Source organism: Vigna radiata, chromosome 7, assembly GCF_000741045.1.
Source record: "Vigna radiata var. radiata cultivar VC1973A chromosome 7, Vradiata_ver6, whole genome shotgun sequence".
NCBI classification, from domain to species: Eukaryota; Viridiplantae; Streptophyta; class Magnoliopsida; order Fabales; family Fabaceae; genus Vigna; species Vigna radiata.
The window spans coordinates 51,424,951-51,448,993 of NC_028357.1; the positions used below are offsets into that span (position 1 = coordinate 51,424,951).

The following is a 24,043-nucleotide window of genomic DNA, read 5'->3' on the forward strand; positions in this document are numbered from 1 at the left end:
CATTTAATGATGGAAAAAAAATTTTAACAACATTTTTTTAACAATTTTTTTATAATACATACGTGACAGTTTGTGATTAGTCTGGTTTAAATATTTTTTAAACATAAATTCAAATAGATCAATAAAATGATGACACGTGTTTCATTGTAAAAAAATTGTCAAAAAGTGTTGTTAAAATATTTTAATGATATATAGTTGACGTGAAAATGCTCCTCCTCATTATGCGTTTATATCAGACATTCATTCATCCAAAAATTTACGCAAGTTCAGAACAGAGGAAGAAAGCAATGAATCTAAATGAGGACAGAAGCATGAATCTCTGCCCACTAAGATTATGATTCTCAGAATGTAATTTAGAAGTCCATGTATTTAAGAAATTCTGTAAGTGATTACAAAAACCACTCTGGGCCTACTTTACTTGAGTTAGACCTAAAGGACAATCATGTTTCCTTTTAACATATATAAATGGTTCCTCACCTTTAGAAGAGAATTGTCAGAGTTCCACAATAAGCATGCAGGACAAAATACATAAGATACTCACAATATTTTTTTATTTATTTTAAAATAAATATTAATTTTCTTTAATTTTTTTGTAAATGATTATAAGTTTTGTTATTAACATGGGATAAAGATGTATAAAAAATGAAAGTTGTTAAAAAGTAGTGTTTGATTAAAAAAGAAAAAGATTATATTTTTACTTTTAATTAAAAGGTAACTGTATTTTATTTTATTTTTATTTTTAAAAAGTATAAAATCAGTAAAAAATCCCTGAATCTCTTTTTTCAATCTACTTCTCTATTCAAATTGAAAAGTAGATATAGAGTATATGATTTTATGTTAATTTTTTTTTAAAAAAAATCTGCTTTTCAAACCATGAATACTTATTTTGAAATGTTCTCGTTACAATTCATTCTTATCTAAATAAACAAAAACATACGAGGAAGCCATTTTATTAGAAATATAAATTAGGAAACAAAATTATTTATATGTAACAATTATAATTTACATTTTATCACACTAAATTAAAGTCAAGTTTTAAATGTAGGAATTTATTAATTTAAAAATGAAAATAAATGTATGAATAAAATAATATGAAAAGATGGATATAACGAGAATTGATATACAAATATAAAAAAGTACCATTCAAAACATTTCAGGTTTTCGAAAATCTGTCATCTGATTCTTCTTTATTTCCTTGAAACTCATGTTTTCATCCTCAACCAAAAAAGTTTAAAATCACCCTTCAAACAAAACAAGAATGGATGTCTTATTAAGGAGAAAAGAGACTAATGTTTATGATCCATTGTTCTAGAAATAAGAAACCATTAACAATAAATTAACTAAAAATTATTTCTACCTTCCTTTCCTGCACTGAGTTATGTGTTTCAAGACAGAAAATTTCGTGCTCATTTTTCTTATTTCTTCTCAGTTCACTGTTTATGACATCATTTCAACAAATTCATAACTATATGTAAAAATGTAAACTATCCTTTTTTTTGTAAATATAAAACTATCCTTTTTTTGGTAAAATGTAAACTATCTGAAAAGAAAAAATGATTTGAATTTGTCAAAAATCAGACAAATTGTCAAGTATGTCATCTATGTCCGGGGTTACTGTAACATGTTTGCTTATCTCCCCAATGGTGCACACATTTTTTTCAGCGGTATTGATAGCAACCACATCTTGGGAAAAGCCACAATTCATACCTGAAGAAACCTGCAACAGTTTTTAGATCAGAAAGGTAGACAAATTTAGCTCATAGAGAAACCAACATTTTAATAACCAACCTTGTACTACTCATTTAACATATACAGAAGGGTGAGTTGGATAAATATCCAAAAAGCAATACAGTAAAGTTGATTTTGTATGTCACAGAAGATAACAATACCATTCTGCAATATGACTTTTTGAATTTTAAATTTTATTTTGCTGATAATACATTGGTCTATTGAGTATCTAAAAAAAAAGGATAAAATAACACTAGGATCTGTACCCTGTAATTTATGTAGTGATTGCAATATACTTACATCATAAAGGGTATTGCCAAGCTTGAGCTTGATTTTACCACTTTTGTATACCAGCATTTTACCCATGAAGCCAGATGGTAAGTCTTTCAACTCACAAAGCTTCTCCACTTTTTTTGAACCCCCAGGAGGTTTAGATTTCGCATTAAGATCTTTTCCTCCATCAGTACTTGATTCTATAACCATAGGCAATTTTGAAGGCAATTTAATCAAGAACATATTTGCCTCTAGGTTTTCCTCCTACCAACAATTTGGTCAAAACATTATTATAATGATTAAAGGAAATTTAATTCATCAATTTAATATCTCAAACTTCGGTTTACCTACCAAAAGGCCTAACTCCATTGCTGAATTTGATGCATCTTCATCGTATGTTCTGGACTCTGCAGCCTCCCCAAATTCCTCCTCATCAAGAAGCTCTATCAGAAAAAAAAATGTTATGTTAAAGTCAGTAACCAATTAGATGTTTGGAGAATATCTAGTGTGTACTACTTTCAAAGTAGCAATGAAATAAGTTCTTAACTCCAGCTAGGAGAAAAAGGTGAACGAACACCTTAGTAACTAAAATTGTTAATTCCGGAAACGAGCAGAACAGGTTTTGTTACTAAATAAACTAGCTGAAATAAGTCAGTTTTCCATCAATTTTACTTCATTATTTTTCTTCCTTTCTTTTTTGCAAGATAGTTCTTGAATTATACCTGGATTTCCAGAATATGGCCTCCTCAGAGGAAGAGTTACTGGATAATTACTGTAATAGTCCTATAGCATAATCCAACAACCAATACTTCAGAACAAAAAATAAGCATGAAAATTACATCGAAAAATGATAAAAAGAAGATAAAGCAGTACATGAATTAGAGAACATATTCGTTTCATTCAGAATACTTACCCATGGTTCTGTGTATTCTTTCTCTGCCACCACTGCAATTAGAGCATCACGATAATACTGTTAATAGGAGGAAGGATCATGCAGCAAAGAGCACAGCACCGTGTAGAAATATATTAAACGAAAGTGTATTAATGGTGGCATACCACTAGATGCCGAATTCTGATTGATGTTGACACTTCTCCCACTCCTGGCAATACCATATGATTTCAAAGAAGTTGATTCACCACCATAACCAAAAGCAATTTGTGAAGCTGACACTGCGCACCATAAATATGAACAATGCCAGTTTAGAAAACAGAAAACATGGTGAAAAGGGAGTCATGTCAAGCTTCGTTATAAGATATCTACATAGACAGACAAGATACTAAGTATCCAAATTACGCTACTTCAACAACAATTATATCAATGAAGTCCCAGGAATGAAAAAATTGAGGCTACACACTTGTTACCATCATGATACATAAACTAAAGATGCTAACAAATCTCCTAAAATATCAGAATAAACTAGCCCAGTAACAGACTTGGACATATACATTACTGCTTTTCAAATCTAGAAAAACAAACTTCCAAAAAGACTTGACAACCCGTTCAGTGTACCAAACCGTGATATTGAATATCTCCCAGTATCCCTACATATGGCAATTTCAATATTCCACGTCACAGATTACCCACCCTAATATTCTTAAAACAATTTCTTCATCATGCTTCTCTATTTAACAGTCATGTAAACTCCAAACATTTGTGTGCACGTTCGTTTTCAGGATTTATTATGATTTATTTCCAATAACGAAAAGAACGGAAAAGCAATGCTGAATATATAAAAGACAAGGATAATCAAATAAGAGAACTTCAGTAACATAGCAAACCTTTTTTCTCAACCTTGTTCCTTGCCTTCATAGCACTCTCCTACACAACATACAAGGAATATATAAAATCACAGAAAAGCAAAATAATTAAGAGAGACCAATGAAATTGAAGTCAGAGTTACATTGAAACGCCGCAGTAGATCCTTAGCCTGGTTTGCATCAGCCTCAGCATTCTCAACCACTTCGCTACAAAAGCAGAACAAATAAGAGTAGCATTAAATCAAGCTGCACTACACCACAAACTATCACCAAACAAAATAATCCATACCTTTTAACTTCCTTCTTTGGAACAAGACGGGGTGGTGCTCTTGGAGCAAATTTATGCTGCAATGCCAATAACAACAGCAGATTAAATAACTTTACTTTGTGATGTAAAAAAATTGATGCATTGCAAATATTAATAATAATAATAATAATAATAATAATAATAAGTAATGAACAAATTAAAAGCAAACCTTCCGTCTGACTTGTGGAGAAGGCTCTGAATCCATAAGAGTGTAATGCTGATCCGAAACTGAGAAAGAAAACAAAAAGTGAATGAGTTATTCATAAAGCATGAAAACAGAAAGAATGAAAGGAGCTTTTTTTGTGCGTCATGAAATCCGATTATCGAATGAAAAAACATTAAGAAGAACATATTAACAGAACGTGGGAAAGTGGGAACAGAGACACATACGTATGTGGTTTGGTTGACGAAGAGAGAGAACAGTGTCTTTGAAAGCAATAGGAAGTAGTGAGCGGCAGGATCCGCCACAACTTAAAAAACCTACCAAAGTTAGGTTCATATGAATCTAAGGCCCAGAAACAGAGATTTTATTTATTTATTTATTTATTTATTTTCATTTTTTATTATAGAATTTCTTTGTTTTTGGGGTTAATGGGAATATTTAATTCTCGTTTATCATGAAATTTATTTGTTATCTTCATGAGATTACCAAACCAAAAAAATTTAGAATAAAGATGTGTATATCAGTAAAATAATTATCAGAATTAGTATTTTTTTCAAATATTGTTAACGTATGAGTTATATCTTTTATTATCATCTCTTATAATTTATACAAATATATATTCATTATTTTTATTTTGTGTAATTTTATTTATTATATAAAAAATAAAGTTTAATTAGTAACTATAAATTATTTGGTTTCTCGAAGAGGATTGGATATATGAAATTCTAAAAATTCGATCACTTAAAAGATTTTGAAAATTTTTGTAATGTATTTTTGTATTATATATTAATTAATTTTTAATGTTTTTAACGATAATAAATTTTTATTTAATATATAAAAATTACAAACTTACATATGTTTTTTCTCTAATATAGAAAAATTTAAATATATTATAAATAATTTAATATATTATAAATATAATAAACATAAATTTACTAATATAATCAGTATAATAAACATAAATTTACGTATATTATAAATATAACGAAAATCAATTTAAATTTATTAAAAATATAGCAAACATAAATTTACCTATATTACAAATATAACAAACATACGTATAAAGTTAGGTATTACAAATACAATAAATATAAATTTATATCGGATATTAAAAGCCATAAATTCATATCTTTTAACTTACTACAAATATCAAAAACCTAAAATAACATGTCTAAGCCTTCTTAAAGTTTTCAATATTCATTATTTCATTCGAAGTATAAATCATTTTACTCACATGCTGTAAGAATTGTTAGTTCAAAAACCCGTTTTCATCCACCCAAATAAAATATATGCTAGCTAAAAAATAGTTCTTATAGAAAATTGCGTAGATGGTAAATATAAAAAATTGGAAACTATAACTTAACGTTAACTTGGGTAAGTTTGAATAAATGTTTCAAATTATTCTAAATACTTTATTTACCGAATATTGCTATTAAAATCAAACAAAATTATAAATAAAAACAACATTCACTCAAATAACATGTCACTTATTAATTGTTCGTTTAAGTTTCTCTTGATTCAAATATATTTTTGATAAAATGATATTAATCCAAAGTACTATCAACAGTTTTATCTTGATTTTTCTTTAATGTTTGAATGAATTTCATTATATGCTGCTTTTATTTTTAACTTGCATATAAATTAGTTTTAATTTCTTATTTTTTTTTTTAATTTTTTGTAATGGTGAGATAAATTTGCAGTGATTTCTTTTATAGGATAACGATACACGTACACTCCATTTTTTATTCTAAGCTATTCAACACCAATAAAACTTTATTTTTATTTTAAAATATAAAATAATTTAAAAATAATCCAATAAAAATATTAGTCTTTTATTAAGTATTGAATGAATATAGAAAAGTTGAAAGACGTAAGTTTAATTCTTATTTTCGTCCTTATCTTTTCATTTCAATCACTTTTTCCAAACTACGCCGAAATCGTTAATTTCTAGATGTCTCTCACCACTTCCAAACTTTGAATAATTAATAACAATGAACGAAACACAAATTGCAATCACTTGTCTTTTTTTATTTTGTTCACAGCTTTTGATCACAGTGGTTTGCATGCAATACGTCTAAATCAATTCAACTCATTCTAAGTGTTTAAGATTTAACATTTTTAATGTTTTGGATATGGCTCTAAACTACTCGACTTTTTATTTATTATAAACTATTTTTGAATTTTAAATATGTAAGTATATTATTAGGATTTTTTTTTCAAACTATACTTTTTATTGTTCAAATACAATCTCTTTTCATTAAAGACTAAATTCTCATATATTTTAATAAAAATAATATTGACTAAAATTAACATGCTAAACATTATATTTTTTTTTCTTTTTTTGAATCTAATTGTATTATTATCTGAACATCAATTTCTTTATTATGTTATCTTTTTCTCACCCTATATATATATATATATATATACATTGTTAGTATGCGAAAGTTATATAAAATTGTATCCGTAAATAAAATATAACATCGTGTGTGTGTGTAAAATATTACTAAAAATAAAGTAGAAAAAATAATTTATTTATAGCAAACGGCGAAAATTTCATTTATATTCTTATAGATAAAGTTGAATATTTGTTGAATGAGTCTCAATCCAATCCCACTTAGGAGGACTCTTATGTTATTTCGGTTCATAATTAGTTCTATGGTCAATTTTATTTTTTTGTCGTAAAATTTTGTTCTGAAATACATAACAACATAAGTACTTGGGTATGATTTTAACACATGAGTTTATTCGAAAACTGGATGGTATTTGAAATATTAATTCCACTCTATATTTTTCCTTAAACTAAAAAATTCGTCGAGCCCAAATTTGTTAAATGACTTTAGATTTTATTATTTTGTATGTGTTTAGGGTTTAGATACAGAACATGAGTTTAATAATCATGCAATATTATTTATTTTATTAATATAAAAAAAAATGATGCAGTCGTTTTTTTTTGTTTGCCTCGTTTTTGTTTTTTTTTTTTTTTTCTATTTTAAGTGTATAATATTTTATTCAGAGTTTGTATAGAAGCGCAATTTCGGATGCAGAAATATTGAGTTTAAAAAGACAAAACCTCGTTTAGGTTATATCTATGGGTGAAATGAAAATGATTGGTGGACAAAAGAATATTCAACGTTGTTCCTCAATTCGGCTATAAATTGTTGGGTGGCGCTGCCTCTCACCACCATCATATTCTGACCCCTTCTAAGCTTTGTCCTTTTTTTTTTTTGTAACAGTCATGTCTCTGCCAACCTCACAAGGTGCACAACCACCCTACAATCAGGCCGCTGCCACTGGTTTTCCGGCGGCTTACAACCCCTACCCGAAACCCCTGGCCGAGGCTGAATGGTCCACGGGCCTCTTTGATTGCTTCTCCAACTTCAAAAACTGTAAGCTCCTTTTTGATACATTTATAGTAATTCCTTTGATGTTGACCCTTTCTTACATATTGCCTCGTCTCTGTTTTGTTTAAGGTTGCATAACGTGCTGGTGCCCATGCATCACGTTTGGTCAAATTGCAGAGATTGTTGACAAGGGATCAACGTGTAAGAAACTATTTATTTCTGAGAAAAAAAAAACTATTGTATATAGAGCATATATGCGATGGTGACATGAAAGGGAAAGCTTGGTTTTGTTGCGTTGAAAGATGAATGGTTTGATTTTGTATATGCAGCATGTGGTGCTAGTGGAGCATTGTATACACTGGTTTCTTGTTTGCTTGGTTGTGGTTGCATATACTCATGCTTCTACCGCAGCAAGATGAGGAGACAATACATGTTGAAGGAGAGTCCATGTTGGGATTTCTTGGTTCATTGCTGCTGTGAAACCTGTGCCTTGTGCCAAGAATACCGTGAACTTGAAAACCGTGGATTTGACATGACCATTGGTACCGACCAAATTCATTACTTTACTATTTGCTATTATCCTATAGTGCCGGACTGTGAATAACTTAATATGCATAATCTTTGGTTTACACTACATAGATTATATTTCAAAATATATGCAGATGATGAACTGATTTATTTCGTTTGAAAATGACGATCAGGGTGGGAGGGAAATGTTGAACGAGGAAACCTTGGTGTAGGCAAGGTTCCAACTGCTCCAGCAGTTCAACCTATGTCTCGTTGAGAAATAACCATAACCACAATGCATAGATATCAGTTCCACATGCCTGGCCACGATACCTGCGTCAGAAAGATCACTTATGATTAAGAATGTATTATTATCAGTTGTTGTTATATCTCTGTTGTTGATATATGTCTGTTGTTGCTGCTGTTGATGTTACATGTCTTTCATGGATATGGTATTACAATTTGTGAAGACTTTCCCAGTTGTGTGAAGCTTTTATCTTCATTTATATATATATATATATATATATATATATATATATATATATATATATATATATATAAAAGAAAGTGTGATTTTTAATGTCGAAAAATTATAGGTTAGATTTTTCGAAGTTAAACAATGATCATCCAGCAATATATATATTACACAAGTTAATTGTCCGCGCCAATACAGTGTTTTTATGTTCCCCAGTGAAAATTAATATTTTTTAATTGAAGTTATTCACAAAAATAAGAAGCTTGATAAATATAAACTCCATCTTCGGCGATATAGTAATAGAGAAAGAAATAATAAAAGAAGAGAAAGATTAGAAGAAAGTTACTACTGATATACGTAACATGTGATAAAATGTTAGTAACATTTGTTTTAAGTGTTACTATACATTATATATCTAGTAGTGAGTAGAATGAAATATAAAGAGAAAATGAGTATATAAATATAATTATTGTAAAATAAAAACAATAAATCAGAATACAGTGGATGTGGGTTTGTGGGTATGGGGCAATTTGACCCACAGGATATTTTTTTTCTTCAACATATTTAATAAAAAATATTTAAGTCCCCGTAAAAATGGGTTTTGTCTCCCTGAAATAGGATCTTAATGTAAAAAAGATATAAGTGATAAAGGAAAAACTTAATTAGTTTTATTACTTTATCTTGTAAATTTTATCGTTTTTGTTTCGATGATACTAAACACATACAATGATTCAATGAACAAACACTTCATTTTTATTTGTCTTATTGTAGTATAGATTTGACAGTTTACTTGAAACTTTTACATAGATGTTTAGGATCATGAACAGTCAACATTTAAGGGATTTTTCACTTTCGTTAAAAAGAATATACAATGATATGAATACTTTATGATGGTTTGCTCACAAAGAGATGTTTATAAAATGAAAAAAGTGCATATATACAGGATAATTGTACTTTGTGAAAAGTTATATGTTATTTAAATTATTCTTATATATTATTTATGTTATAAAGAACTTGTCATACTTTTCTTCTTTAGATAGGTTTAGAAATTTTTTTAATAATTTTTTACTTCATGCAATTGTGTGAGTTTGTCAAGGCAATTCCAATGTTAATGGTTTGAAAGAGATAGATTATGATAATGTAATGTCTGTCTTTTGGCTCCTTGCGAAATGTTAGTAAGAAAACACAACTATGCCTGTCTTTTCGTTCTTTCCAATGTTAATCTTTCCTTTTCTTTTCTCTTTCCTGGTCCGTCCACATGAGATGACCAAAACAAAACATTGACATTCTCTGGGTTTTTTATTCACCAAAACATTGTTCATCAACGAATGCAGTTCTGCCTTTTAACTGTGTACTAGGTTGTGGTTGGATACACGCACCAAGATGAGACGACAACACATGTTGAAGGAGTCCATGTTGGAATTGGTTTGGTTTGCTGTGAACCGTGTGCCTTGTACCAAGAACATCGTGGAACTTCAAAACCGTTGATTTGACATGGCCATATTTCAAATTACAGAAGTAAATATTATATATATGTCAGTTTTTTTTATATATATATATATTTTGCAACATTACACTAGCTAAAAAATGTTGAAAAGATCAACCCAATGCATTACACTCAAATAATTTATTTTCTAACATGTTTCCTTTTTTTTTCTTGACATTGATTATGTTTCGTAATTAATTTTATTGACTAATTCACCTTTTGACCTTTATAACATTATTTTGATTCCATCTATGGTCTATTATTAATTTAAGTGTACAAGATTAGTTTTGGAAAATTAAAGAAAAAATAAATGGAAATTATGAGTGATAAAATACTTCTAATAAATAAACACGTGTTAAGAAAGATTTAACATAAAATACTTCTACTATGCACACTCTTAACTAAGTTAAAGTTTCACATGATTTCCTATAGATTTAGCCTACCCATTTCACAACTTCCTCGAGCCTGAGGAATCACAGATCAGTTGCGAGAAACAGAGTCATGTATTGATTTTTTTAGTAGAAAAAAAAAATACAGTAGATAGATACTGTTCATAGCCACTCGGAAACTTCTACTTTGACCAAAAATCCACTACAGACAAGAGTGGTGGACATGTTCCCTTTTAGCAAGTTTTGTCAATGCCAAGCAAAGGAAAAGTGAAAATATTTATTATTAGTAAAGGGGAAAAAATGAAAGAAAAAAGCAAAAGTAAAAATGATTGATTTTGCATGACTGTATAAAGCAGAGGCAACGAGTATCATTCCTGATTCCATTATGTCTTTTACTTGAAAATTTTCAGATAAAAAAAAGTAAAGCAATTGTATATACTATAAGTAGGACAAATTAAGATAACAACTTCCAATAAAGTATAAAAGGAAAACCACACCCTCATGGGCAACATAAGTGTAAACTATTCCTCCCAAATATACTATAACACCAAATTTGAGATGAGTGTAGATATGATGTATGTTCTTTAAGATTTAATGTTTTGAGCATATCAAAGTATTGGTAAACTTGAAATTTGCAAAGTGTGTCTACGGCTGAAGCAACGACCTGGAGTACACGCAAACAACAACAAATGCATGCATTAAAAGAACCACCGCAACTCAAAAACCAATACCAAACCCCACAAAGGCAGTCACACTACAGAATACTAAATTTTTGTTTGTCTTAATCTCGCCATACTTATTCCCTCTTACTTTCTCTTTGTTCCTTTACTCTCTTTGGGGCCCCTCCAGGGGACAATAGAGTGCAAAGGGTATTTGGTTCTGCTTTATCTGAGAAAGCAAGAGTGCAAGAGAAGAAAAGGGTTTGATGTGTGTGTGAGTTGGGAAGAAAATGGCGGGGGGTGCAGAGGAGGAGCTAGAAAGAAGAAGCAGGTTCCTTAAAGGCTTGATACAGAAGAAGAAAGCCATTGAGCAACAAGAGCAGCATGATCACCTACAGCACAATAACGTTCGTGTCAGAGCTTGTGATATGCCTCTCCCTCTTCAGAATTCTGCCTTTCGTTGTGCACGTGATCTTCTCGATACTATGCCACCAAAGAAGCTTGATAGCAAACGCCTTGCCCTCGCACTTAAGAAGGTTGCCTTTCTTTTAGTTACTGTTTATTTCTATTTTTGTTTAAGTGTTTTCATTTCTTTACGAGATCTGTTTCTGGATTCTGATCTTTTTCCACATACATGGTGTGAAATCTCAATGGCTAATCTGGAAGCTTTTGAAATGGGAAAAGTGCTCTGATGTGACAAACCGTTGTTTAGCTCTCCTGTGTTTATTCTTATTCCTCAATTTAGTACTACTTTATGTTGGTTGTTTGATCTTCTTGATCAAAGTCTTTTTTGTTAATTTGTTTTAAAATCACGAGTTATATCAGTTGGTTTTGATTTGGGGCATTGGTATTTTTGTCGATTGAATGAACATCCTCTATAGAATGGCAAGTTGTTTGCTAGTTTCAAAATGGAAGTAAGCTTGTTTGAAATTTATCTGCTATTTTATCTTTCTTGCGGGGTTGTGACGATTCGTTTGGTGAAGGAAGGTTTGATTGCTCTGTAGCTATCCTACAAACTTAGCTTGTATCAGAAGAGATTGAAAATGGCACGTTAAGCTGGTTTTACTTTGAGTATACAGATGAAGAAAGGATATTGAACACCGTCAGGATTTGCCTTATGAGACTCACCAGTTCTATTGAAGAGTATGGTAACTCTTTGGTCCAATGAAGATTAAATTATCTAGTTGTTGTGAACTGTGAAGAGCAATATGATAGTAGAGTTATGGTTAACAAGGCTCATACTGATAATAAGAAAATGAATAAGTTGAAGATTAGAAGAATGAATATAACAGCAAGCATAGTGTATTGAATTTAAATCTCACTGCTCATTTCATTTCCGTGTTTGTGAACTTTGTTTGTTCCTTGCTTGAATGGGTCAGACAAAAACTTTATTGTTTTGCAGGAATTTGATTCTTCGTATGGTCCAGCATGGCACTGCATAGTGGGGACTAGTTTTGGCTCCTATGTTACTCACTCTGTTGGTGGTTTCTTGTATTTTTCCATTGACAAAGTTTATATCCTTCTCTTCAAGACAGCAGTTGAACCATTAGACCATTCATAACTTCGATATGCAGAACTCCTTGGAAACTTCAAATAATTTAGTACTTTAAACCAGCTGAGTGAAATTGCAAATTGTAAAATTTAAACACATTTGTATTCTGTGAAGTATTTGATGCACTTCAGTTTGCATTCGAGTGTGGAATTTGTTCTGACAAGTGAAAGGATACTCTTTCTTCAGCTCAGAAATAGACAACTTTACACAATTTCACTCTCGATTTCGCACTTAACAATTAACATTTTCCCATTATACAAATCTATCATCTGTCTGAGACTTTTCAATCAACACAGTAGATCTTTGTTAATACATCATTTTTCTGACATTATCTTCACCCAAGATCATTACATAGATGTTTAGATGTTTACTGTACCAAGGACTTAGGATACTCTTTCATCGTTATCTTTATTTTTATATTTAACATACAGGTATAAAATTTGTCTCGTTCTTGTATGATAAATGTATGCAGATTTATTTTTTTTACTATTTTTAATATTAATTAAATCATTTTTCTATAAAAATAAAAAATAATGATATTATCAGATAGTTAATATCGAATACACGTTTATTTTTTTAAAAATAATTATATAAATATTAAATAACAAATAAATAAAGGCTATCAAATATGTGCCCTGTGAATTTATATAAATAAATACTAAAGAAAAGTTAATTTTAAATTTTAAATAATAAGGTGAAATTTTTTTTGTCAAAATCGAGTCTGGGTAGTGTTAAAAAGTAAGATTTTGAATTTTTCTTCTTTCCCTCATGAAACTTCCTCGAATTATCCATGATTTTATGGTATTTTTAAGCATAAATATTGATAATTTTTAATGATACCATAATTTCATATTTATAATTAAAAATCTTAGTAAATCATGATAAAGGGGTACTGAACATGTGTGATTTGTGGCTGGGATACCTTTAACCACAACTAGGTAACGTGTCATGTTGATATGTCATCTTGTTTTCTTGCCAATTCCATCACTGATATCAAAGTCCCTAAATGCACGCAAGTTTATTTTCCTTTGGTGAGTGAACCAAACATGGCAGAATCCTCCAAGGCGGTCAGTTTAACTGTTGAACAGGAACAACCTGAAGCAAAGCCTCCTCACGAGGGTATGTTTCTGGTCTTGACATATCTTCCTGTGTACGAGGTTGTGCTCATGTCTCAGGTTTGCACATCAATGAGAGATGCAGTCAACAATGACATATTACCATGGTTGAATGTTACTGTTGAACGGCCTCTCAATTGGCGACTCAACGATGAGATTCTATTTAAAGTCACCTCTAAGGCCAATGGTAACCTCAAAACTCTCACTCTCATAAGCTGCGCGCGTGTTACCGATGAAGGGCTCCAGAGGGTCGTGGAACAAAACCCTCTCATAAACAAGGTACCAATAACTAAACCCACACATTTTTCACTCACCATCTTTTCCTAGTTCATCATTGTGGTGCTTTAACTATGCAAAATCTTGGTTTCTGTATTATCTGAATGAATCTATGACGTCAGATTTTCCTGTTTATCAAGTAGGACAATGCTGATAAATGTATGGAATTCTGTGTAAAACTGGTTGTAGGGGTTTTCTATAAAATTGATTGAAAAATGAAAAGTTACTTGACAAAAGGGCGGCTTGTACATCTTGAAAACCATGTCTGGATCTTCAGATAAGCTAGAAACTGAATTCATATAGGAGAAAAAATCAGGCTTTGATAAATTAGAAGGTTTACTTATCTGAATGAATCTGTGAGGTCAGGTTTACTTGTTAATCAAGTAGGACAATGCTAAGAAATGTATGGAATTCTGTGTTAAACTGGTTGTTGTGGGGATTTTCTGCAAAATTATTTGAAAAATGAAAAGTTACTTGACAAAAGGGTGGCGTGTACATTTTGATAACCATATCTAGATCTTCACATAAGCTAGAAACTGAATGCATATAAGAGGAGAAATCAGGCTTTGACAAATTAGAAGGTTCCGCCAACATACTAGGATTTAATTGTTGTCTCATTTATGGTTTCATTTGGGTGCAGCTGCGTATACCAGGGTGCACAGGTATAACCCCTGAAGGAGTTCTCAGAGCCGTGAAAACATTATGCCAAAAAAGCAATTGCTTGAAGACCTTAAGTATAAATGGCATTTACAACGTACAGAAGGATCATCTTGACATGCTTATCATGAACCTGAGAAAGAATCAACCAACAGAGGAGCAGCAAAAGCAGCAGCCCGTCTACTATCATGAACGAGGTAGCCTTTCGGTATTTAAGCATGAAGAGAGCCAACGGTTCATTGATTTGGATATATGCCCCAGGTGCTCTGAGGTGAGGATGGTTTACGATTGCCCCAGAGAGCCTTGCACGAGGAGGGAATGGCCACTATCCCCATGTAGGGGTTGCAAATTTTGTATTCCAAGGTGTGAAAACTGTGGTGGATGCATCGAATCCGGAGAAGTGGAAGAGGGAGCTTGTGAAGATATATTCTGCCTTGAATGTTGGTTACAGCTTCCCAAATGCAGCTTCTGTAACAAACCATACTGTAAGCAACACTCAAATTGGTGGTGCACTTCTTCAGACTCTTCATTGATCTGTAAAGTTTGCGATGAAAACTCTCACGGATATACCTATACTGATGTTCTATAATGAAGTACAACTTGGGATAAGTTCCTGTAACTTCTGCTACGCTTATGGCTGATGACTGATATTATTTTCGATGTTGTCTGTTGTGGTAGCCTTTCCCTAAATTCATTCAAGTCGTCACAAAAGAGTCCGATTCATCAGCTCTGTACAGTGTCAAGATCATCATGCCAAAGTATTCCAAAAGATTCCATACACAAAATAATTAATTCAAAGAATAAAATTGTTATTCAAAAAGAAACAATGCGTACAGCAACGATATCAAATAATTACTGTTTGTACAAAATTCAATGGACAATTCATATTACAATTGCTGATATACATGTTGATCAACTGGACAACTCAAATAATTTTTAGAAGGAGCTGTAAATAAGGTATGTTGCGAGGAAATCTTGCAGAAGAAAGTTGAAGAGAATGCCTCCATTAATTTATATATTCCAAAGATGGACAGAAGATGAGCCTAGTTCTCTACATAACTGCACATAAAAGTAGAACAACCAGACCCAACGAGCTTGTGAAAAATCCACCGTTGGAGTAACATTGTAGCAAGTATCCCGAACTTGTGGAATTAGATGGGGCCAGTGATGTTCCATTTGTCCGGGTTCCCTTTCTCCCATGACTTTATTTCACCATAAATATGCAACCAAAGAAAAAAAAAAGTTATTTAACAGCTCTTTGAGAGTTGAAAGAGAAGGGATTGGGAATATACATTATTAAGACAGCGCATATATTCAGGAAAGGAATGGCAACGAAACACAGTAACAGAAGCTCTAGAATCATACCTTCCAGGAAATATACAAGAACCGTGACCTGTAAAAATTGTAATGCAAATATCAGTTGAATTATAATGCTGAGCAACTTTAAATAGAAAATTGATTATGCACACCTTTGATGTATAACAATTCCTAATTCATCTAATATGTAATTCTATCAAACAAACCTGGATGCAAACATGCATGTTTATTTATTGCCTATAGATATGGTGTTCTAGTGAACGCACACACATTTGTATCCAACTCATATATATTTACGTAGGAGTATGGATTTCCATACTTGGGTCTGTGGTAGTGATAGATGCAACGCCTTTGAAATCACAACTACCCGGCGATTTATCCATCTTCTGATAGTATGCATTGAAAGCATACGTAGAATGTGAAACTACATTATCCGGTTGATAACATGTTTGACCCTGCAGCAAAGGGGAACAATCCACCTTTCCCGGTCCACAAGCCCAATCAAGTGCTGCCTGTAACATCTTAGGGTCAGCATTACTCTTTGCGACACAGAAGGTTTGGTTTGTTGTATCATTTGCAAAAATAGTACCAGCACCAGTCAAGTGTAAGGTATACACCGGTTCTCCATTGGCATAAAATAGCCCCCAGTTCTTTTCTGAGAATGGACCGGATCTTAAGTCTTCATTATAAAGCTCATAAATATAGGTGCTAACTGCAATTCCAGGATGTTTAGGAGTCCCCGTATTGTTAAGGACGTGTCTGATCAAGTTACTGTTGTAAGTGTTGGCATTATCAACAGTTGCATCAGGTTCAGATGAATCACCTTTGGAGGGCCATCCTGACTCAGTCACCACAATAGGGATATCGGTGAAGTTCAAATCCGACATTGCAAAATAAGCAGCATCAACAACTGCATCAAAAACATTAGTATAATGCAGCAGAGTGTTGGAATCAACAGCTTCCTTATTTGGAGGTAGGGGACGGAATAAAGCATAATCTAGTGGGATTGCATCATTGGCCTGCTGGTAATCATAATACGGATACACATTGAGCATAAGATATGAACCTGTTGATTGCAAAAATTTAAGCATGGGAACCATGACTGAATTCCATGTACGGTTGAAAAATGCCTGGGAAGGAGGGAAAGAATCAAGGATGATAGAAGAAGAGTGCGGACTAGAGACTTTAATTTGCTGATCTAGATTAGCCGCAACCAGAGCAGAATGAATGAAATTTATGGCAGAGACTAGAATAGGGGCTGCATTTGGGAGAGTAGTTAGAACCTCAGATCCAACACATATGGCAGTGATGTTAGTAGCAGGGATATGAGCTATGACATTTCGATTAACCCAGTTTGCTGCTGTCGCGTTGGACTGACCAATGCCAAGTAACTGGTCATTGGGAACAGAAACAGTTACACGGATTCCTGTCTTGGCAAGTGCACGAAGTAAGTCTCGGTCAGCATCATAGAGTCTCACATGTTGGATACCTTGAGCCTTCAGAAGAGCAACAATCTCTGTTGGACCTGGCACGTCAGTTATATCTAGACCAACGTTGACACCAATAAATGCATCTGTCAAAAAAAAACACGAGAGTATGGATGAAGGACTTTCATTTTAACACGAGTTTACTCAAAGTCAGCAACCATCACCAACAGATAAAGATATAGGAAAGAGATAAAAAAAAAAGTAAAGTTGTATGGTAAATCCAAACACGAATAAGGATGTACAACTTAGTGAGATATGGAATAAATTACAAGAGCAATGAGGTATAAATCCTCGATCTAAATATAATGTACATCAAGTAGATAAAAAATACCCTGCATTTTCAGAAAAAAATATATTAACAATCAACAACAAACCTTCAGAAACGAAATAAGAGGAACACTGGGACATTAAGCAGAGATTCAGAAGTAAAAGTTATGATTTCCTGACATGCGCTTACCCTTTCTAGATCCTGGATTTCTCTATAAAAATCTCATAGAACTCATTGAGCACGCTTCATATTGTAATCAGTGACAACACCGGCTGGTCGGTAGGGTTATCAAGAGTCCCCAAAACTAAAATTAAATATGCAATGTGACAGCCAAAGAAATGTATGTACTTCTTGAGACATATATGGTCCAAGAAAAGGGAATGGAGAATGATTCACTTATCTGACAAGTCGGCTCTATAACTTTACTGTTTATAATATATACACCACCTGTCTTAAGAAAAGATTTAGCCTGCTAATAGTGATTAGCGGCAGTGCTCAGCTTCACAAGTGAAATAGGAAGCACTAACGTTCAAGAACTATAACTTGTCCCAGTTTTTCGGAAATAAGATGGTCTAAAAGGCTTGAGAAATTATATCCACGAATAAAAGTGAGATAAGTTTATAACCCTGAATTCTACAGATCCTAAGCTCTAGAACATAACCTAGTTGGAATCAGTCTTACGTACCTCATAATTGCAGGTAGTTCTGTCATAATCAAGCATTTAGGTTCCCTGTCAGCGATACTATAATAATAATAAGTCTGACAAGGGTCTGTAGATGGCCAAATTGTTCATGTAGCTACCTAATAATATCCTTAGATGCAATCAAATTAGAATTGGCCGTTGACAAATCAATTGCATTGGTCATATTTGATCATGGAGACATAAGCCATGACAACAGTTGAAGTAAGCTTTTTTACCCGTCACTCCATGTGTTTCTTGTTCTTATCAGTAAGGGTAGGAGCTAAGAGACGTGCATTAGCTAAAAAGGATATTTAACACACGCATATGATGCTGGTTGGTAGGTTACGCATTCACATCACCAGCACCTAGTTCTTCTAGCCGCCAACATACAGAAGAGAGAAATTCGCTTTTTTAGCAAACTACGAAATAAAATGTTGAAAATTTATTTGGCAACTCGGTCAATGGGATCGCGCCACATCACCAAGATCACTTTCTAACTACCATGCTTATTAAATTCCAGAAGTGAAAGTATTAACAGTACGTTACTTACACCCAGAAAACCATATAAAGACAGGAGTATTTATTTATGAAGATTACTTGTTATTCTTCTATGTAACCTTAATTGACTATTCTAGGACTAAAATGCACGTTTTCATGATAAAGCATTTATTTATAAATGGTAGGTGGCAGATTGTCCCATTTACTGTTGTGGACCTCTGTGTTTAATTTTCTGGGCAGTTTCAAAACTACAATTCGACAAATGTCACTAAACCTATTTCAACATTCATATCTGGTTTTCTAAAATAAGGGTATTTTAGTCCATTTCTTTTTACAAAATGCAGTTAACTGTCAAATGCAAGAGTAACACTGTGTGATGAGCTGGGACGCAACAACATTGCTCCCACCAAAGACGGGAAAGGACAGATCGCAAGCTCTGTAGAAAGTAAAAGATTTTCTGGCATAAAACCTTTTACTTTGAACAACAATAACTAAAAATAAAAATGAAAGTGACACTTTCCATTTACTAATCCCCCCTCTCTCTCTCTCCACTCTTCAAATTTCAAAACAATAATGTAAATGCAATCCAATAGAGAAAACAAGAAAACATTGATTAAATCATAAACAATAAGGAATTAACCAATGCCACTTTCAATGGCAGAAAGAACTGATTATGTCAGGATGAAGCTGATATAATGAGGGGGAAAACAAAAACCAAAGACCAACAGAAGAAGAAAATGAAACTTAGGCATTAATATATTTTGGGGGCATGAACAACATAGATAAATTAATCAACGACAACTAAATGGCAGCTAAAAAAATTAGCACAGATGCATAACTTACCCCCAGACCCAGATGCAGAAATTGAGAGTGGCAGCATGAAGAACAGCAGCAGCAGCATAGCCATGAGAGTTGAATGTGTCCAGCAGTAGCATAAAAGGAGCACTGCTTAGACTGAATTTCAAAAGGAAACCCACAAAAGAAAAACTGAAAAGAAGGGAAATTGAAATGAAAGAAGAGTTAGAATTTGGGAAATGTCCTAGCGAGTGCGGGAAAAGCAAACGAAATGAAAGTTTGCTCCTTTTGAGAGAGTGGAAGCATGTGAGCTGGAGGAGAAAGAAACAAGAGAGAAGCATAACATCTACTGGTCTTTATTGAATTTTTTTACTTATAAATAAAAATATTATTTTAATACAAAGTTACTGTATAAATGGAAAACAAATATCAATATTAATGATTTTTCTTAAATACCATGTTAACAATTTTTCTTTAACAATTTTTTTACATATTATTATTTGATTAATTTGTATATTTAAAACAGATCATCATATAAATTATTATAAAAAAATTGTCAAAAAAATTATTAGAAAAACATTTTAAGTAATTTATATATCAAAAGCATTCATTAAAATAATATATTTTTGTATTTTTTAATAACTTTTATAAAGAGTCTCATTGAAGATGCTTGTGATGGTAAAGATAAAGAGTTAGGATTAGCACCACGTCATGGAATCCAACGGCTGTAATGCACGTGCGCCAGACTATAGAAAAGTTAGATTTTTATTTCAGAAAAAGGTGAGGGATACATTACATATATAATTGTTGTTGTTTTTCTCTTCATTTACTTTTATTGTAAACAGATAAGGGGACAAAAAAATAAGGTGAGAATAAGATATTCAATTATTACAATGCTGAAAAGATATAGAAATTATTTGAGTTCACTCTTCCTAATTGAATGAAAGTATTTATTGATCCCGGTATAATATTTGGTCAGGTAAAAGAAAAATGATATTTGACATATATAAATTTTTTATAGATATTATTTTTTTAATTTTTTATTTTCTTTCTTTTTTAAAATAGATTACTTTTTATTATTATTTTATCTCGATTTTATATGTAAAAATACATACAAATATTACAATAACAATATTATTATAATGTTTATGTTTGTTGGACTTCATGATTTGTTGTTATATAAAAATTGTGAAAATTAAATATTTCATTAATAAGAAAACATAAAAAAAACTATAGTTTTAATTAATCATCATCTTTATGACTTCAAAAATATTATTGTTAGTTTTAATTTCAATAACATTTGACGCATTTTATCTTTCATTTCTTATAACTATGATCTTTCTCATTATCACCTACATGCATTTGCATAATGAAATTGAATAAACTTAAAATAAATAAAAAAGTCTGATAAAAATATAATAAGTTAAAAAAAACTTGATTATCCTAAAAAAATTATGTTTTCAACTATAAATACTAATAATTACTGTTCGAGTAAGAGATTATTCTCGTACTCGTTAGAAAAAAAATAAAATAAAATAAAAACAAACTAATAATTTATGTGTAAAAAGTTGCCTTAGACGTGTAAAGTGAAGAAGTAATGAAATAACAATAAATAAATGATCGCAAACTTAGAAATCAATTAAAAATATAATAAATTTTTTATTATAGTTAAAATTTGAGATTTTAAATTAACTAAAAATAAAACAAATTTATAGTATGTGAATAGATACAAATTTTATTTTATAAATTATTTTATTGAATTTGATTAAATTTAAAATATATTTTTTAAAATAATATTACAATTATTTAATATTAGATATTACAATGCAGGTTGCATATATGGTACATTATATAAATTGTGAGAAGGTTAAGTAAGATCTGAGCTTTTTATTCTAAAGTGCAAATTACGCTTTGAAATAGTGTAACTTTAACAAAAAAATTTAGCTCTTTAATTAAAGGATTATAATACGTTAATAACTTTTTTTAATAATTTTTTTTATAATAAATTATATGTCATTATTTTATTTGAATTTGTTTGTATATTTGAAATAAATTGAATTATCATATAGTGTATTGTAAAAAAAATATCAAAAAAAGTGATTAAAAATAGATTTTATATTGTAAAATATTTTTCATGTTTTTTTTTTAATCAAGTGGGCGAGTTGCTTCGGCCCATAAAATTAATTATTTGAAAGAAAATTGCATACCCTGCAGACACGATCTGCATTGTTACAAGAAAATAATACATTTTCTAATTACTTTAATAACAATTATTATTAGATTTTTCTAATTAGCCTGATTAGGATAATGATTTAGATTTGTGAAAAATATTAACTATAAGATGAATTAATTATTTTCTTTCTGACTCAACTCCTAACCATATACCAGACATTGAATCCAATGTTGTAATAATACCGTGAAAACAAGTTGTTGAGATTAGTATCGACTGTGTGCGAATTCTGTACTATAACTTTAAGAACAAAATTAATATGCACATTGAACATAGATTACTTAAGAACTGAAAGAATTAATAGAGTGGTGAAGCCTAATAGCTTATATAGCAAGTTAAGTTCAGAGAGAAGCTATTATTCAACAGTTTCTCCATAGATAAGGACTGCAAGAATGTCTATGGTGCAAAATGCATCTGTTCATGCATGATCGTGACATTTTTCTAATTTTCTAACATTTATGACATAAGAAGGTGGGTTCTACAAGGTCATGTGGCCCCAAGAATCTTTAGACCCAAAAAATAATTGAATGAGTGATGTAATAATTAACGATTAAAAAAATAATGTGACACTAGAAAAATATAAGAATAATGGTAGGATATCAGACTTTTACATTTATTTTCACATACTTATATGTTTATTTGATATACTTTTATGACAAACATCACCAAGTGTAAAATAATTATAAAAAAATAAATTTTTGTATTATTTTAAAAAAAAAATTAAAAAATAATAGTATCAAATAAATATAAAAAATTTATAATGTTAATTGTCTAAGAAATATGACTTATCTAGTTTTACTATTCTTTAAAGTAATGATATTATAAGATATTTTTTTTCATTTGACAGTATAAAGGTAAAATAATTATAAAAGCGTAAATTTTTGTATTTAAGAAAAATAAGAAAAAATTGTAAAAAAAAAATTTACAGTATATCAAAATATTATTTTTCTTTTAAACATTGTAACGGTTTTTGTCTCATTTTTTAAATTCCTAACTTCTCTTTTTTCTCCTGTTAATACTTTTTCCTTATGTAAAGTAGTGTTTTTTTTAGGTTACTCTTGCATTAATCTTTGGTGTGATTTTTCTCTGCAATACAAATCTATACCGTCACTCTTATGTTTTTTTCTCGTATACAAATTCACTTCTCCAAAAACCTATTTTTAGAACTCAAAAAATATAAGTCTAATTCTTTTGAAATAAGTCTTCCAAATTGAAAATTGTTCTCAGCAGATGGAGACGTTTATGTAATTTTCAAAACTGGTAGATTTTAAAATGAAAAAAAAAATATATCAGAAAAATTTTTAGAAAGAAATTTGTAAAAGAGTAAGACTGAGCAAAGCATTGCTGTATGGGGTATTTGAAAATGACTTAAAAGTGCTATACACGAAAATATCACTTCAACGCAAAAATCTTAGCCACTTCTACTTGCCAAGAACATCAATTCACCATTTGTTGAAAATGTTATTAACTTTGACATTTTTTTTCATCAAAGATATTTTTTATAAACATATGCATCTAATTTTACATTTTTAATAACCTTCTGTTTATATATATATTTTTAATTTTATTTTTTTAATAAGGTTTGGTACCCTCTTCGTTTGTTCTGTCAATTTCTTGAAGTCTCGTACATACTCGTCTATCAAGCTCAACAATGGTTTCAAACCTTATCACTATAGTTTTCTTCAATCCTTTCCAAGAACAATTCTTGGCTTTAGTCTTCCTGGATCCAATAGCCAGCACTTCCCTCCATACTACTGTATGCCCGAGGCACTTTTTCTTCCTCTATCACCCCCTGGGTCTAAAAAATTGTCTCTACCCTAGCAATCCATCCCATAAGATCAAACCCTTTGAGAGTGGGTAATTCTACCCTTGTCCTGCAACTGGGTTGCCTTTCATGGCATTCACCCCCTCTCTCTCTCATGTCCTCCTCTTGTCTCATTTTGTTCTCGGAGGCTTGGCTGTCGTCCGACTGTTGGCCCTCCTGGTTGTTGGTTCGCCCACTCAACATTTTCATAATTTCTTGCAAATTTTGGCGTATTACTGCATAATCTTGACATATTATTGCATACTCTTGTCGCAG

At 31.2% G+C, this 24,043-nt stretch overlaps 5 protein-coding genes across 5 annotated transcripts; 3 read left to right on the forward strand and 2 right to left on the reverse strand.

Moving 5' to 3' along the window:
* Positions 1 to 1,332: 1,332 nt before the first annotated feature.
* On the reverse strand, positions 1,333 to 4,565 carry LOC106766589 (DNA-directed RNA polymerase III subunit RPC4). The gene is made up of 11 exons (XM_014651309.2): positions 4,457 to 4,565; positions 4,236 to 4,294; positions 4,049 to 4,104; positions 3,903 to 3,966; positions 3,781 to 3,820; positions 3,058 to 3,171; positions 2,915 to 2,946; positions 2,724 to 2,784; positions 2,353 to 2,444; positions 2,029 to 2,265; positions 1,333 to 1,717 (listed from the first exon to the last, which is right to left on the reverse strand). The coding sequence occupies exons 1-11, from the start codon at positions 4,563 to 4,565 to the stop codon at positions 1,568 to 1,570; spliced, it is 1,014 nt and encodes a 337-aa protein (XP_014506795.1). The 3' UTR covers positions 1,333 to 1,567.
* Positions 4,566 to 7,366: 2,801 nt separating this feature from the next.
* Positions 7,367 to 8,410, forward strand: LOC106766590 (protein PLANT CADMIUM RESISTANCE 2). The gene is made up of 4 exons (XM_014651310.2): positions 7,367 to 7,615; positions 7,700 to 7,771; positions 7,900 to 8,112; positions 8,272 to 8,410. The coding sequence occupies exons 1-4, from the start codon at positions 7,465 to 7,467 to the stop codon at positions 8,352 to 8,354; spliced, it is 519 nt and encodes a 172-aa protein (XP_014506796.1). The 5' UTR covers positions 7,367 to 7,464; the 3' UTR covers positions 8,355 to 8,410.
* Positions 8,411 to 11,140: 2,730 nt separating this feature from the next.
* Positions 11,141 to 12,801, forward strand: LOC106767488 (dynein light chain LC6, flagellar outer arm). The gene is made up of 2 exons (XM_014652391.2): positions 11,141 to 11,622; positions 12,489 to 12,801. The coding sequence occupies exons 1-2, from the start codon at positions 11,377 to 11,379 to the stop codon at positions 12,645 to 12,647; spliced, it is 405 nt and encodes a 134-aa protein (XP_014507877.1). The 5' UTR covers positions 11,141 to 11,376; the 3' UTR covers positions 12,648 to 12,801.
* A 788-nt stretch (positions 12,802 to 13,589) lies between these two features.
* LOC106769044 (F-box protein SKIP28) lies at positions 13,590 to 15,455 on the forward strand. The gene is made up of 2 exons (XM_014654500.2): positions 13,590 to 14,032; positions 14,670 to 15,455. Exons 1-2 carry the CDS (start codon positions 13,595 to 13,597, stop codon positions 15,273 to 15,275), a joined length of 1,044 nt encoding a protein of 347 aa, XP_014509986.2. The 5' UTR covers positions 13,590 to 13,594; the 3' UTR covers positions 15,276 to 15,455.
* Positions 15,456 to 15,474: 19 nt separating this feature from the next.
* On the reverse strand, positions 15,475 to 20,060 carry LOC106769043 (glucan endo-1,3-beta-glucosidase 3). Its single transcript, XM_014654499.2, has 4 exons — positions 19,782 to 20,060; positions 16,323 to 17,576; positions 16,052 to 16,079; positions 15,475 to 15,888 (listed from the first exon to the last, which is right to left on the reverse strand). The coding sequence occupies exons 1-4, from the start codon at positions 19,843 to 19,845 to the stop codon at positions 15,738 to 15,740; spliced, it is 1,497 nt and encodes a 498-aa protein (XP_014509985.1). The 5' UTR covers positions 19,846 to 20,060; the 3' UTR covers positions 15,475 to 15,737.
* Positions 20,061 to 24,043: the final 3,983 nt, after the last annotated feature.

What these genes read in the sequence shown, in the direction of transcription:
- LOC106766589 (XM_014651309.2), bottom strand. Translation starts at nt 4,565, where the DNA reads ATGAACCTAACTTTGGTAGGTTTTTTAAGTTGTGGCGGATCCTGCCGC. An exon ending in AAGAATACACAGAACCATGG is followed by an intron (nt 2,785 to 2,914) that starts GTAAGTATTCTG and finishes ATTATGCTATAG; the next exon opens with GACTATTACAGTAATTATCC. An exon ending in CAATGGAGTTAGGCCTTTTG is followed by an intron (nt 2,266 to 2,352) that starts GTAGGTAAACCG and finishes AATTGTTGGTAG; the next exon opens with GAGGAAAACCTAGAGGCAAA.
- LOC106766590 (XM_014651310.2), top strand. Translation starts at nt 7,465, where the DNA reads ATGTCTCTGCCAACCTCACAAGGTGCACAACCACCCTACAATCAGGCC. An exon ending in CTTCTCCAACTTCAAAAACT is followed by an intron (nt 7,616 to 7,699) that starts GTAAGCTCCTTT and finishes GTTTTGTTTAAG; the next exon opens with GTTGCATAACGTGCTGGTGC. An exon ending in TGGATTTGACATGACCATTG is followed by an intron (nt 8,113 to 8,271) that starts GTACCGACCAAA and finishes AATGACGATCAG; the next exon opens with GGTGGGAGGGAAATGTTGAA.
- LOC106767488 (XM_014652391.2), top strand. Translation starts at nt 11,377, where the DNA reads ATGGCGGGGGGTGCAGAGGAGGAGCTAGAAAGAAGAAGCAGGTTCCTT. An exon ending in TTGCCCTCGCACTTAAGAAG is followed by an intron (nt 11,623 to 12,488) that starts GTTGCCTTTCTT and finishes ATTGTTTTGCAG; the next exon opens with GAATTTGATTCTTCGTATGG.
- LOC106769044 (XM_014654500.2), top strand. Translation starts at nt 13,595, where the DNA reads ATGTCATCTTGTTTTCTTGCCAATTCCATCACTGATATCAAAGTCCCT. An exon ending in AAAACCCTCTCATAAACAAG is followed by an intron (nt 14,033 to 14,669) that starts GTACCAATAACT and finishes ATTTGGGTGCAG; the next exon opens with CTGCGTATACCAGGGTGCAC.
- LOC106769043 (XM_014654499.2), bottom strand. Translation starts at nt 19,845, where the DNA reads ATGGCTATGCTGCTGCTGCTGTTCTTCATGCTGCCACTCTCAATTTCT. An exon ending in TTCTGCATCTGGGTCTGGGG is followed by an intron (nt 17,577 to 19,781) that starts GTAAGTTATGCA and finishes TTTTTTTGACAG; the next exon opens with ATGCATTTATTGGTGTCAAC. An exon ending in TATCACTACCACAGACCCAA is followed by an intron (nt 16,080 to 16,322) that starts GTATGGAAATCC and finishes CAATTTTTACAG; the next exon opens with GTCACGGTTCTTGTATATTT.